Below are 15,509 nucleotides of genomic sequence, written 5' to 3'. Positions count from 1 at the left end.
CTCAAAAGAACCAAGAGGTTCCTAACTAAGAAGGCCAGGGGCTTGAAGGCCTTTAGTTATCAAAACAGACTTGATTCATTTTCCCTATACTTTGTGCCTTTTTGCATCCTCTGTATTCATTTATGTTCAGTATTTAGGGCCGTGAAGGAACCTACCTTTCTTGATTTCCAACACCTCCACAAACACCAACAAATAAACAGGAGTGGCTGGCCTGACAGATTCATCTCCCAATGCATACCATACTCCAGCTCTAGAATAAACTACCTATTCATATTAAATAGAATGAAATCATTGCTGCCCTTCAGGAGAACATTGATAACTGGATGGATAGCTGCAAATTCTCTCTGGACCTATCTTGAGCCACCCTCCTGGGCAGCAGGAGGCGCAGTAGGAGTGTGGATGCTGGCAAAATGTTAATGGTCTTCATAATGATCTGCCTTGTAAACCCGATGATCCTATGAAACTGTTATTCCTGTTTTGCCTTGCTTGCTTCCAGTTCTTCACGCCCTTAATAATCATCTCCTTTCTGCTGCACTGACCCAATAATTTTTCATATAATATTATCATAAATAATGAAATTCTTTGCAAATGTTTTGCGAGAATACCATAATTGCAGATTAGCTCTTTGCAGGAACAGTTTTATTTAAAATACTGCAGTATGCTGATTGCTTTCAACATAGCTACCCTAACACGACCCAGAGCGAGAGTGTTCTCATAAATCTTTCTACGTATTAACCTCTTCTTCTTTTCTGTAACCCATTATAAGGCTTTAAATTACACCATAAAACTTCCTCTACAATTTTATTCATCAAACATCACTGGCCACTTTACCTGAGTCAAGCTAGAAATGCTAAGAATAAAGAATTATTTTTAAATACCATTATTACTGTTTTTTAAATAAACACATATTTTTACTTTTTCTGTAAGTTTATTTCTACATCATTTATAATCATTTGGCCTAACCTTGTAAAATGGGACAGAGTATTATAATGCATTAGAGCTCACTTTCCTTCTTCATTTTTCTCAAAGACTTTTTTTTCTGAAATCATCGGGTAAAGAAATAAAAGCTCTAGGCATTTGGGTTTATGGAAGTATAATCAATTTTCTTTCTGAGAGATTCATATAATGACCAGTACCTGAGACTACAGAATCAATGGAGAACTGACTGCAGTAAAGGACATATACTGTTAAGTAAAAATCCCCTATTTGTCACAGCAATATAAAAAATATACTGAAGCATTTAGAATGTTTACTGAAGTTTATAATTTTCATAAAATTAATACTTACCACCGTTATTGTCTGTTCTTACAGGTTTTGAGGTAGGCTCAATAACTGTTAAAAAATGCAATAATATTATAAAAGTGCATGATAAAGTACTAAAGCAAAATGAGAGGAACAAATATCATGGCTCATGCAAGTAAACATTTACATTACCAGTGACTGGTTAATTTTGCACAGTATTCTATAAGTTGCTCATGGCAGAAATGATCAAAGGCATAGATACACATTCAATGCATAAAGACTGAGTTCATACTGCTAACTGAATATGTGCATGCAATGTGTGTGGCATATATAAATCTGTCTAAACTTAAGTAAATGAGCTTAAAAGTACAGGCCTGATGCAATATGAACATTAAGATCTGCACTGTAAGCTGTATATCGCTTGGATGGGAGGTTGCACTTGAGCAGAAGTGTGCATACACCTCCTAAAGAAAAACTTACAAGGCTGCTGTAGGGTGAGAAGGGGTCAGGGCACATTACCCGCCAGCAGAATGGCATTGCACAAACATCCCCCATCTCCTTGGTAGCCCTGGATATAGGTCAAGTTGAGGCCAAAGAAGGCTAATTCAGTCTGGTTGACTCTGTGAATGAGGAGAGGAGATGCTTGCAGCTGATAGAGAGCTGTGGAGAGGGTAAATGTACTGCCAGATTTCAGTTTCACTTAATTAATGTCTTTATTTTCTGAAATATAGTCATATGTTTCAATATGAAAGCAAATGAAGCTGAGTAACCTTTGTCTGCGAAAAGCTTACATTACCCAAAGTATTTACATATACAGATATGAGAACTATACACATTTCTGCTCGGATGCTGATTACATATTATCACAAAGATTTAAAATATTTCACCAGTGTAAGTCACTCATAAAATTTAACTGACACAAGCATGCTAAAAGATTGAAACTATTCGGATCATTAACAATGATAATAGTTATAAAATTGCATTATCAAGCATACAGCTATATTCAACTATGAATTAAGTAAGCAGAAGAGAGCTCTGTGCTGCAGCTGCTGAGTGGGTTACGGGTTACAGAAAAGGGGAAATGCAGTCTTGGTCCACCGACCTAATGTTATAAAACAAGGCGTGATGCGATAACTTTAACTTTTCCAACACAGAAATGACAGTACAGCCTGCTTACATTTTTAGACAGCATTATCCCTTTGTGTGGAAATGACAAGTTATTATGTAAGCAATAATACATGAAGGATTTACATTTTACAGATATTACTACACTCCCAAGGACATTATGAAACATAAGCTCCAAGTCTTTGGGCATGTGATAATATCTTACAATGTACCCCTAAGTGCCTGATTGTGCTTATGAAATGGAGATTTATATTTTCACGTAAAACAAAGCTTAAAGTAAGTATCCTTTATTTTTAAAGTAAAGAACTTATTTAGTAGTATATCTAACGGTCATTCAACCAAAGGCTGGAAATTATTCTGAACTTGTTAAAATACGTGATGTACTGTGTTGTGACATAACAGATATACTAGAATTGTTTTTTAAGTATGTGATGAGCTGGCAGGTTTTAAAAAATTCATAGAGAGTAGTTTGTCAGAAACATTGGGGGAGCAAATGGTTGTCTCTAAGGATCTGAATTGCCCACACACACATAGTAAGGCCTTATTAAGTTTAATGGTACTGGCTACCGAAAAAACAATTACTAGAAAATGGAAATCCAAATCTAAAACAACTGTAAATTAAGTACTAAATATTGTAAAGGGGAAAATAACTAGAAATGAGATCTTTAGAAAAGGGAAAGAGCAAACTACACAAAAAATGTAATTTGTGGGAACAATAATGGAGAATAATGCTCAGGAGGAGGAGTGAAATTTAAGAAAAGGCAGGAATTGAGAAATGTAGGTAATGCCAGAGTTAATGAAAATTCTTAAATATATATATATATATATATATATATATATATATATATATATATATATATACTGCATGAAAATAATTATTGTAGATGTACCTATGTCATGTTTTAAAATGTAATATTTAATAGAAATGTTAAAAAAGCAATTATGTCTCAATGGAAATGCATTTTATTGCATGCTCTAGGGCATTGTTCTCTTAAGCACCCCATATCCAACCACAAAACATCTACATTTAGGAGGCATCATGTTCACTGGTATGAGGAGGTAAGAGAACCAATACACTTAAGTTTTTGAGCTCTGTGTTGTTCTGTTGAGCAACAACAATCACCACATACAAACGTGTAGTAGGTATAATGCAGAATTTTGAAAGAAAAAAGTACAGTTGTGTAAGTGAATGTACCATAACAGTAAATGTTGGAATATATCACTGTTGCTGTATATTAAGCTATATGGCATATTTTCAGCCAAGAACAGGCAGTCAGGCAACTTCCAAATCTTTAGGGCTCCTTCCACGAGCCCTAAACTCTGTAAAGGATGAGGAGAGCAGGATAAGAACAGTGGAGGGTGCCAAACCTTCAGAGCGTCCTTACCTTAGAACAAGGGAGGCTGCAGCTAGGTGTGTGCCATGACAAAACCTGCACCCTGGCATTAAAAAGCAACAAAAAGAGAGGGGATGGAGTGATGGTGTTTGTACTGCAACAGTGATCAAACATAACATGTCATGGAAAGTTTACTTACAAAAGTGTACTATGTAAATCATTTGATCACTGTTCCAGTAGCCGAAGATATATGGGATTGAATACCACCACAGTCTGGTTCTTGGTTTGGTACCAACTGGAAAATCTTTTCCTCTTATCCAGATATGATTTTCTAATAGCAGGTTTCTTTGCCTCTTTTAATACCTGCTGCACGCCCTCAGAAAAAATGTGCCTGAAAGGTATCATAATTGTATCATCCAGACAGTAAGTTGAAGCAATTGAAGGTTGGTGTGTATCAGACAGCCCTATCTTCCTGTGAAAAACTTGTGTTAATTGCCCTTGGCCATTTTAATAAAAAGAGAGAAGAAGAGGCCAAATGTAGGTTAACATTCTTATCCTTGGAGGGTCTTTCTGAATTTAAAAAAAAAACTAGTTATCAGTGGAAAGGCTGGGAAAGCATACAGAAACATCCGTGTCCATGTGATTGAAAAGGCATCTGCCTTTGAGGCACTTGTTCAAGGAATCCTGCAGCAGAATTTCTTTAACTGACTATTGTGAATGGAGGGGAACAAACCTACTGTGTCTCCCCACAGCTGGATCAATTCCTGGAAGACCCCTGCGTGTATCTTCCACTTCTGGGAGTCTGTCCTGGTCTTGCTTGGCTTGTCTGCTACAATATTCTGCTAAGACAGAATATTTAAGTAGCTTGTAGGGCTAGACTGTGCTGAGTTTGTAACTCCCAGACTACCCTAGCTAGTCTGCATTCCCCCATGTTTGTTTATGTTCACATCTATGTGTTGTCTGTGGTTACTAGAATGGGGCCTGGAGTACAAAGATGATTTAGAGATCTGAGATAATTTATTAGTGCCATCACTTATTTGATGTATTTGCATACATTTACCCTGATGGAAACAGCTTCCCAAGCAAAGTCTGATAAATCTGTGCTTATAAACAGAGTAGTGACTGAAGGAAAAAGGGAGACCTGGATTAAGAGACAACCAATTCACTGACAAGAGAATTTTCCTTTCGACAAAACCCAGCACTAGGATCTGAAAAGATGGGGAGTGTTGGTGTTGGGTACAAACTTGTTTGAGAAACCACTTAAGTTTTCTCATGTGAAGTCTGGCCAAAAGAATCATAAGAATTGTAGAAGTCATGGAACCTAGAATTCTGAGATATTCCCTAGCAGATGTCAAAGTCTGGTTGGAAAAAGGCAAAAACTGTTCTATGTAAAAGTCAACTTTGTGTTTAGGTAGAAAACACATCATTAGGGATGTGTCCAAGAGTCAGCCTAAAAACATTTCTCTAGATTCACTTGAAATCCCACATTAAGAAGCTGGTGCTTTACCCAAGAAAGAGATTCTTGACAGCTGCATAGCCTGCAAAAATAAGGCATTGACTCAAAAATGGAAATTTGTGACTATTGTATAGCCTGCAATGAGCTATGACAGGTGCTAGGCACTTTGTCAACATGCTTGGAGTTGATGATAACCCAAAGGGTATTGCAGAAAAATGAACATGTGAACCAGAAACAAAAAAATCTTAAGTGTCTGAAACTCTAAGAACTGGAATGTGGTGATAAGTATCTTTTAAATCTAGTTACAAGGAAACTAGACGAGGGAATGGGGTAACAGATACTGAAGACAGAGCATTTTGTTCTCACTGAAATAATGCTTTCATTCTGGTAATAATGTCTGAAAAATACAATTAATCAGGTAGGGAATTAGTAAAAAAATTCTTTCCTCAGACTCAGGTTTGCCATGTTGTGGAGAAGGAATTTGTGAAGGAATTTGTGAATCCCTACATCACTCGATGGGTTGCCAATTGGCTTACTGACAGAACCCACACTGTAAAAGTAGCTGACTCCAAATCCAGCTCCAGACAAGTGACAAGTGGAGTACCTCAGGGTTCAGTCTTGGGACCTCTCTTGTTTGGCATGTACTTCTCTGAAGTATAGGCCAACACTAAGGGAGTCTGGCTAACAAAGTTCGCAGATGACTGAAAACTGGGAGCCATTATTGAATCCCCAAATTATGTGGATACACTGCAAAAGGGCCTTACAGAGACAGATGCTTGGTGCCAGAACCATGGGCTCAAGCAAAATGCCAAGAAATGTATAGTTATTCCCTTTGGGAAAAAACATGTACCCATGAATTACCACACAGGTGGCAGTACACTAAACACCAAAAGTGTGATAAGAGACTTAGGGACACAGGTGGACAGTGGTCTCACCTTCAATAACCACATCACCACAACAGTCAGGAAATCCTATTACATGGCACACCTCATCACTAAGGGCTTTTCATCCAGAAAAAAGGAGGTCATTGTCCCACTGTACTCATCCCTCATTAGACCCATTATATAATACAACGCCACATTTGGTATGTACCTCTCACAACATCTACAACAACTGGAAAGGCCACAGAAATACCTCACTAAAAGAATCACAGGCCTAAAGCAGATGCCCTATGCTGACCATCTTAAAAAACTCCAGCTATACTCTGTCGCATATCGTCTACTCCGAGGTGATCTCTGCTTAACATACAAGGCCATGTCAAATCCAGAGCTGTTGGACATGCTACACTTAAAGAAAGCCCAATCCCTCAAAGCCACATGCTCCAGGGATATAAACTTTGTCATCACAATAAACAAAACATGCTGGAGGGATACGTTCCTGACCCAGAGACTCCCCAGACTCTGGAATAGACTGCCCATACATGTCAAGCAGAGCGCATCTTTGGCCCTCTTCAAAAGGAACCTTGATAATTGGATGGGAGAAAGGAAATTCACCCCAGGGATCATGTCAGTCGCCCTGCTAGACAGGGGTCCAGGGAAGTAAATAGTGTGGGAAGAAATAGCCAGGGAATTGTTATGGCTAGGCTTGTATAGGCCCTAGGGCTGATAGCCTAGTACCAACCTATGAAGCATAGTCTATATCTAATTTCTATGCCTCTGACTGTGAGTCAAAGTCTGAGAAACAAGGATACCTTTTTTTTGTTTCTTATTGAGGGCAGCCAGTCTGTAATGAATGAAATAACTCAAAACCCAATCGATCCTCTCTGGCTGTCTTCTCTTAAAGGGAAGACAGGTGAGGAAAGATGTCTAAGTTTATGTTTTTTTCTGTGGAGACCCAACCAAAAAAGAGCAACCAGAGGTATGGTCCTTTACCCATGAATCAAGCTCCATAGCTTGGCTCCATGAAGGAATAACCACCTGCTCACTTCTCCAGTGTCAGCCAGAGTGGTTCTTTCTTGCCAGAAGAGGACAAACAGCCAAAGTAAACATGCCCTTCTCTCAGTCTTTAGCAGTTTTCTGAGAATAAATACCACAGGTACTGAGAGAAAGTGATGGGTAGTCCAAGAGCTCTGATATGGCCACAGCTGAATCACTCATCAAAGAGGAATCTGGAGTTAAGCCCAAAGCCTCCCGTATAACTTTAATTTCCTTGTGGATTAGAGAGGGAACATCCAGGATGCTGGATGACAGGTCTGGTACTCTACAAAAAAGATAACTGAAAAGTTAATAGACTAGCCTTAGTATATTAGTCTTCCTCCAGACTACAAAAAAAAAAAAAAAATGACTTCAAGAAATTGTGCCCCCCCCCCCCCCACACACACACACACACACACACACACACCCATACTTGTCCTGAATTCAAGACAAAATATCCTGGCAGAAAAAGTATATTTTTTCTCAAAAAAAAAAAAAAAAAAACTTTTCACAGAAAATGAAAGGTGGTCCTCAAAAGGGTACTTATCTACCTAATTTTGAAGTGATAGCCAACTGCCAAAACCATGAAGCACAGGAAAAGGTAAAGCTTCAATGGCATGAAATATTTGAAGGTTTGGTGCCCTAAGCATGGTTTTTATACCATTTTCCTTCAACTCTACAGTAGGTTAGGGTACATCAAAGGTACCCAAAAGCTTTAGAAGCAGGCCAGTCATTCAGTCCTTGACATGATACATACCATATTTTTTGGCTACTGTAACACCACTCTAATGATGAACATCCTGTTCATTCACATTTCTCGGTTTTTAGCTTTGTGTGATACTTTTCTTGAGTTTCCACTGCTCATCTCTCACATACAAAGACAACTACATATGCATTCATTCTTTAACCATACATGCTCAATGTGAAAATAATTTTTATTTTACCGTTTTGGTAATAATGAGATAATAACAAGCTAATACATATGCAGCAGAGAACTGAAAAACTTTAAATTAGGAAATGAATGCGTAGTCTTTTCATGTATATTACTGAATGTCTGCTTAAAATATTTGTAATAAGTAGGAACATTTCTCACAGGGCCTCAACTGAAAAGATATTTTTTTTACTAAACCCAGTAGGACAAACCTGGTAAACAAAAGTAAAATAAATAAAATATTTCTTCATTATCATCACCTCTTATTAACCACACAGATGCTAAAATCACAAATCTGAAGCTTTTAGTACCTGATCATGAAACTCATATTAACATACTAAAAACAGATTTAGCAACATTTCTGTTTCTGATATCACAATATACATCTTTATATCATGTGGTTAGCTAACTTTTTGTATGACAGAAAGCACGTGGCTGAAGTTGCAGGTACCACTTCTGAAAGCAAAAAGTTAGCAGGTGTATACCATAGGCCTCAGTCTTGGGTCCTCTACTATTTAACATTTATTTCTCAGACCTTCAGGCCAATGCACCTAGCCTATGGTTATCTAAGTTTGGAGATAATTGTAACTTGGGGGTTGTCATTCAATCTTCCTCTGACTCATAATTACTCCAATATGGTTTAGACCATGTTAACAACTGATGCTAGGTCAATTGTCTCAAATTAAATGCAAAAAATGTAGTATAGTTACATTTGTAAACAAAACATTTTCCAAAGCCGTATAGGTGACACATCCCTCCAATCATACATGTTATAAAAGATCTAGGCACTCTTGTTGATAATTCCTTATCTTTTAATTATTATATCACCACAACAGTTTGAAAGCCTTCTATATGCTTCACTTGATTTCCAAAGGTGCCACAAAAGACCCAAACATATCTCACTTTCTGTTCCTTCACAGAACAAGTATCAAGGTTAAAGAAATGAAATCTTCATCAACAAATAAATCAGACAAGCCAGAATAGGTTCATATCCCAATGCATCCCTCATCTTCCTTCCTAGCTATACCAGTTTTGTTTCATGTATATCTGACTTTGAAATATTAGTCATTTTTGCCCTGCTACTTTCAGATTACAAAAGGAACGTGTGGTACATTAATGTCTGTGTCACTGGGCTTTTGAAGGAGGTGGCAAGTTGAACAATGATGCTCCTTCTACATCCCTCTCTGATTACACTATTTATATAGTTAGCCAAAATGCTTTAATCAAAAGTTTATATAACTGAAGATCCATTTCGCCAAAATGCTTTAATGAAGTATTCATATTTAAATGAAAATAAACCTAGACTGTTGTTGTAATTAATCACTGGTTACTTATTTTCAAAGCAGTATTCTGCTTGTTAATCACCATGTATGTCACACAACTTATAACGTGCAAATAAATGGATATTTCGGTACTGAAATGATTTCCTTCCCCTTCTGTTACCATAGAGAAGGATGATGAAACAAAGCAACTCGGTTTAACTAAATTTAATAAACGGAAGAAAAATACTGAAAAAAAAAGACAAATAGAATGTTATCTAATTTTATAGTTGCAGTGGTGCAGCATTTAACGTTGTCGCCTCACAGCAAGAGGTTCTCCATCTTGATTCTTGGGTGGGGTGCTGTCGCTTGTCTCACGCATTCAAACAAATGATAAAGCATTGTATGGGTTCAAGAAATGTATTGTACATAAACACATCAGGAACTGTAACTAGACCATGTATTTAAGCTGATTCAGTCATTACTTCAAACACATTCATATGTGCTTCTCCATTGATGTCTGCATTCACTCTGGCTGACTATACAAAATGGCACTGTTCTTCCACATGCTCAGCACTTATATGCACATGCTATCTTGCTACAGTGGCTGACTAGGAACATATAGGTGCCTTCTGTGTGGAGTCTGCATGTCCTCCCCGCATTTGCGTGGGTTTCCTCCAGGTACTCCGGTTTACTTCCACATTCCAAAGACATGCATCTGGAGCATTTCTCCCCAGGCCTCCATTGAAAACAAACTCTGTCCTAGCTGGACTTTCCCAGTCAATAAATGTTAAATAACTAAATAAATAAATAAATAAAGGGTTTAGAAGTTACTGTTTTAAAACTGCAGGACGTTCTAGCAGAAGTTTTCACAGACTCGTCAGAAATTAAAAATGTGAATTCTGAAGAAATTAAGTACTTGACTAAAACTGAAAGCAGAATTTCTGATGTGGAGGAGTGGACACAATGAAATAAATTATATCTCACAATCAATTGGGCATACCTTGTGGCAGTGTTTGGTTAAATAAAAGTTATGTACTTACCATAACAATAAATCCATTCATTCCAGTCTGTCTGATATGATGCATGGGTCCTTGAGCCTCCACTCAGATTCAATTCAGTAAATTTAGTACTCCAGCTTGGAGCCCTTCAGAAACTTTCCTTCTCATACCCCCCACCCCTTAACTCAGATCATAAACCCCTGAACTGCCCTGTCTTGGAGCCAAGGAAGATGACACAATCCTTCAGGCCTGTAGACTGCCAGGGGGAAGGAGGGAAAGTTGTCATATCTAACAGAGTGGAATGAAAGGATCCAGCATTATAGTAAGTACATCATATCCTATTCAGTCCATCCGATTTGACGTATGGGTCAGGATCCTGTGTGGCCTCATGAAAGGAAACCTTTCAGGATGGAAGCACCAAAGGAAGTTCTAACTCTAGATGAGCAATCTGATTTATAGTGCTTAATGAAGGTATGCGTAGAAGACCAAGTAGCTGCTTCACAAATATCATCCTGGGAATGTGATCTTAAAATGGCTATACACATTGCCATGGACATGATCGAATGAATCCTGAGTTTGGCAGTCAATAATTTGTTATGGTGAGAATAGACAAAGGAAATGCAGTCTGATAAAAATCTAGACAGAAATTTTGTATACTTTCTTTCCTAGTTTGTTCTGAGCAAAGGATATAAATAACTGTTCATCCTTCTTGAAAGGGTCTGTTTTGTAAAGACAGAAGCACAATTGTCTGTGAACATCATGTGTATGCAGGATGTACTCCCCTGTTTATGATATTTAGGAAAGAATATACAAAAGTAAATGGGCTGAGAAATGTTGGTCTCAGAAGCCACTTTCAGTATAAAGGAAGGATTTGTTCTTAATGTGATCCTATCCTTGTAAAAAAACAATACAGGGCAAGGCAAAGGAAAGGGCATAATGTTCTTATACCTTTTGGTTGAAGGGATAGCTGCTAAGAAGATTGTTTTCCAGGACATACATTTTAGGTTTGTAGAAGCTGCAAGTTTGAATGGAGTCTTGGACAGGGCTCCTAGGATGAAATTTAGATCCCAAGGTGGCACAGAGCCTTTTATCAGGGGACATAGAAGGAAGCTGCCTTTGAAGAAAGCCTTACACAGTTTGTAGGAAGCTAGTGAATGATCCTTGAAACCAACATGAAATGAAGAAATTGCTGCCAAGTGAACTTTAATAGCTAAGAATCCTGAGCCAGAGTGGAAAAGAGTAATCAGAACATACAGAATATCTCCAACAGAAGCTGAAAAGGGTTCAATATTTTGAGCTTCTGCCCATGAAGTAAACCTTTTCCATTTACTGTGATAAACTTTTTGGGTCTAAGGTTTCTGAAACACTGTGATGATGTTGCAGCAGGGAGTGTCCCAGTGATTGAATATCTTCTTGGCAATCTCTGCATTGAGGGACCACTGTTAAATTGTACGACCAATACTGTGGACATCATAAGACCCACTACTCTGAGGATTAAACATGCTGAGGGACATGCAACATGGAGGAGATGCTCTATTGTGGATCTTATAATATTCTGTTTTAAGGAAGGGATAGCAATGACTTTGTAGAATCCAAATGACATCTAGGAACACCAAGCACTGAGTGAGATTCAAGCTGGAACTCCACAGACTGGAAGGAAATGCTCAGGAAGACAAAAAGCTGAAGGAGGTAGTCCCTGGCCTGTAGAAGAAACTTCACTGAGGGGGCATCCAGGAACCAATCATCCATGTATGGGAATATTTTGCACTCCTGAAGGCATAGACAGGCTGCTATGACTGCCATGCATTTGATGAACACCTTGGTAATGACTGACTTCTAATCATAGGCTTAGAAATCTCCTGGAGTCTTCATTATCTTTATATATCTATGCAGCACATCCATTCATTCCTCTAAAGACATGGATGAATTGACTGCCATAAGATCATCCAAAAGCGGGTCTTTTCTAATACTTATTCAGCAGGCTAAGGTCCTTGGATTTCTTTGGTTCTAAAAAGAATCTTGAATAAGACACCAACCCAGTGTGGTCTGGAGAGACATTCTGGATGGCTCTTTTTTGTAGAAGAGAGATAACCTGTTGTAAAACACCCTTTGTCTGGTTGGGCACAATGTCTGGCAATGGATGGGATGGTGAGGGAGAGTTTCCAAAAATGGAATGTGATAACCCCTGGATATAACCTTCTTACCCACTTGTCCCATGTCAAGGCAAACCATGAGAATGGGTAGAAAGATATGCTTCCTACAATTATCTGCAGAGTGGAGCAGTTGGGCAGACCTTTATGGATTCTGGGTCATCTGTCAACAAAAGAGGCTGTGGAATCCCTAGTTCAGCAAACCTCCTCACACCCTAGGCCCAAGTTCATTAACAGGAGTGCCTCTGCCACAGCCACCTTTGTCAGAAGAGGAATCAAACTGATACCTAAACTTGTGAAACCAAAGTGAACCAAGGCCATTTTGTTTTGCTTGAAGTTGCTTTTGTTACTCAGGACATAGGGGTTCCTTCAGAGTGGATAATACTTGCTGACCAAGATTCCCCTGGATCCTTGTCATATGGGTAGTGTAGTTCAAGGCCAAAATTGCAAAGGAGCCTATAGCATATGACCAGTTCCCCAGCCTATCCATTGAATCCTTGTTGGATGGATGGATGGATGGATAGAGAAAGAGTCCTTAGGTAACACTTTTTTATTGGCTGCTGATATAATTATGGAGTCAACAGCAGGTGTTTTGGACCAATGAGGTTTGTCTTTTGGGGGATTGAGAATCTTATCTGGTTTCCTGTGGACTGCCTTATAGGTGTTGAGCTCCTACCATGACTTTCTAAATGGGAACTCTATAAGCTTTTCAGTAGGAGGGACCACCCAGGACATTGATGAGTTCATTCCACAAACCTCAAACAATATCACCTCATCCTAAGAAGGAGGTGTTATGGACCATGATCCCCTCTGATGCATGAGCTTCAGGACATCTCTGAAGGTGGTATTCTCCAGAGGGGACTGAGGGGGGCTATGTCTCATAAGCAATACTACTGCTCTGGAACAGACTCCCCATCCACATAAAACAAAGCTTGTCCTTTTCCATATTCAACTGTAACTTGTATCTATTGACGGATAAAAGAAAACTTATTCCAAGACTGCTCCCTATACTATTAATGTCTAGAGGCAGCTCCTAAATGCTTTACTTCATGCATGGGTCCTCTCAAATTATCTACAGTATGATATCCGCAATAGGGGTAATATATAATCATCAACTATGGGATGGGTAAGACCTAACACCAAATGGGATAGGTTAATTCAAACACCAAAAGGGAAACAGGCTAGGCTTAAAATGGCATGAAAGGGTGGCTGGGTCTATCACATCATCAAATCACTAATATGCAAATGTCTCTTTGAACAGCTATTCAGCGAATATACTAATCATCGAATTAAGTTTTCTGGGAAAAGTTTCCTAGGGCAAAATGATGGTTGGCCACCATCTGGAATTTGCCCTTTTCCCCACTGTAGTGTAATCTCAGAGTTGGTATATTTAGTTAGGATGGGCTGTGGGTGGCACAGTCCCCCACCTGCATATGTGTTACATTTTTTTTTTTTATAGTCGCTATTTGGACTTCCATCAGTTTGCCCCAGGAAAGTTTTCACTGAAAACTTAGTTCAATGATTAGTTTGTTTGCTGAATAGGTGTTCGACAAAGAGGCATTCGCATATTAGTGATTCGACTATGTGATATAGACCCAGGGCAGATAACTTAGTACTTATATATGACAGACCAGCTTCTTCATTTCTTATATAAGGTAATATATTCTAGCTTGTTGGGGCAGCCTCTATAAACGTCTCCTCCCTCAATACCAGGATAAATGAGGAGCACCTCAAAGAATAGCGCCTTGACCTGTGTCTGTGTGTGTGTGTGTGTGTGTGTGTGTGTGTGTGTGTGTGTGTGTGTGTGTGTGTGTGTTTGGTGTGTGCGTGCTTGTATGACTGTCAATTTTTGTGCAAGGAGTGGGCAACATTCCAAAAGCAATGACTTAAATGTAGGTATAATGAGCATGCTCCATGCCTTAGAGGTATAAATCCCTGACTATGACTCAGACTTAGATAATGGCACAAGTGCTGGGGCAGCTGGCAAGAGGTAGGAAGGTGTTTGGGGTGAGCATTAGAAACAGACTTTGGTTGTAATTTCTATTGCTGAGAACACAAATGAATCAGAGCATTTACTTGCAAAGGGGATAGAGCATTTTAGATCTCTACCAGAGATTGGACTAGATCCCAGAAAAGCCTACTGCACATGTAAGTGTGAGCTGATACATGCAAGAGATATTAGGGCTTAATAATAAAGTTCCACTCAGCAGCAGAGTGATGCAACAAACTCACATCTACTCCTCTCTGCAGTCACAGGGATGTTACACAGATGGATAACCACAATGTTTTTTTTTTTCCCTGGATCGAGAGGATCTGCAATCTACGCAGTGAGTGTCACTTTCTGTGTTCCTGCCCCACTGGACAGTGGCACTGAATATAGAAGATGTATTATGGAGTATGTATGGGACCTGATGACAATCATAGCTGATGGGGAAAAAATGAGCACCAATAAAAATGCGACTTTACTGTGCAGCAAGGTAGTTCTAGCTGTAACTGTAGCTGTAACTGGTAGCCATTTTGTCTTTTGTTGAGATAAACAGTGATGCTCACTGGAGTGTGATAATGAAATAAGGCAAAAAAAATGTTTGCAGCAACTGGATATTTCATAGGGAATGGGAGGCCAGTTGTGGTACAGCATATTCCAGTATGGAAAGCAGAACATTTATCCCAGTTACCTTTTCTGCTTCTGTTGTCATGTAATTGGACACTCTTTGACCATCACAGCTTCACATACAGACATTTCAGGAGGATGCGTTTTGACCCCTTGCTGACAATTATATTTGTATGTGGCTTAAACGCAAGAACAGGATTGATCCAAATGCCTAGGTATTTCTAAACAGTCATCTGGTGTATCAGAGTGCCAGTAGAATTCTGTATAACAAAAGGGTCAGGTAACATAAGCCCACAAATCCCTGTTTTTTTGTAATCAGTCACCTGGCACATTATTATGTCAACATAATCCTGAGAAATAAACGATAAGTCCAGATCAGCAGTTTTCAAGACACTGTACAAACATATTGACATATTGTTCATAATTTGAACCAATGATATAGCGACACACTTCAGGAATTCCACCAGGAGCTCTACAGTGTTTCCGC

The 15,509-nt window shown here is 38.8% G+C and overlaps 1 protein-coding gene across 2 annotated transcripts in view; it reads right to left on the bottom strand.

Moving 5' to 3' along the window:
- Nucleotides 1–15,509, bottom strand: part of MRC1 (mannose receptor C-type 1) — a 1,874,292-nt gene that overhangs the window by 152,044 nt on the left and 1,706,739 nt on the right. For both annotated transcript variants that reach the window (XM_044064625.1, XM_044064626.1), the window contains one exon: nucleotides 1,288–1,332. In XM_044064625.1, coding sequence (XP_043920560.1) covers nucleotides 1,288–1,332 — 45 coding nt within the window. The remainder of the gene's footprint in view (nucleotides 1–1,287; nucleotides 1,333–15,509) is intronic.

The sequence above is a fragment of the Protopterus annectens genome, chromosome 3.part0 (assembly GCF_019279795.1).
Source record: "Protopterus annectens isolate FY-2018-M chromosome 3.part0, PAN1.0, whole genome shotgun sequence".
Lineage (NCBI taxonomy): Eukaryota > Metazoa > Chordata > Ceratodontiformes > Protopteridae > Protopterus > Protopterus annectens.
This window is presented reverse-complemented; position numbering and strand designations above follow the sequence as displayed.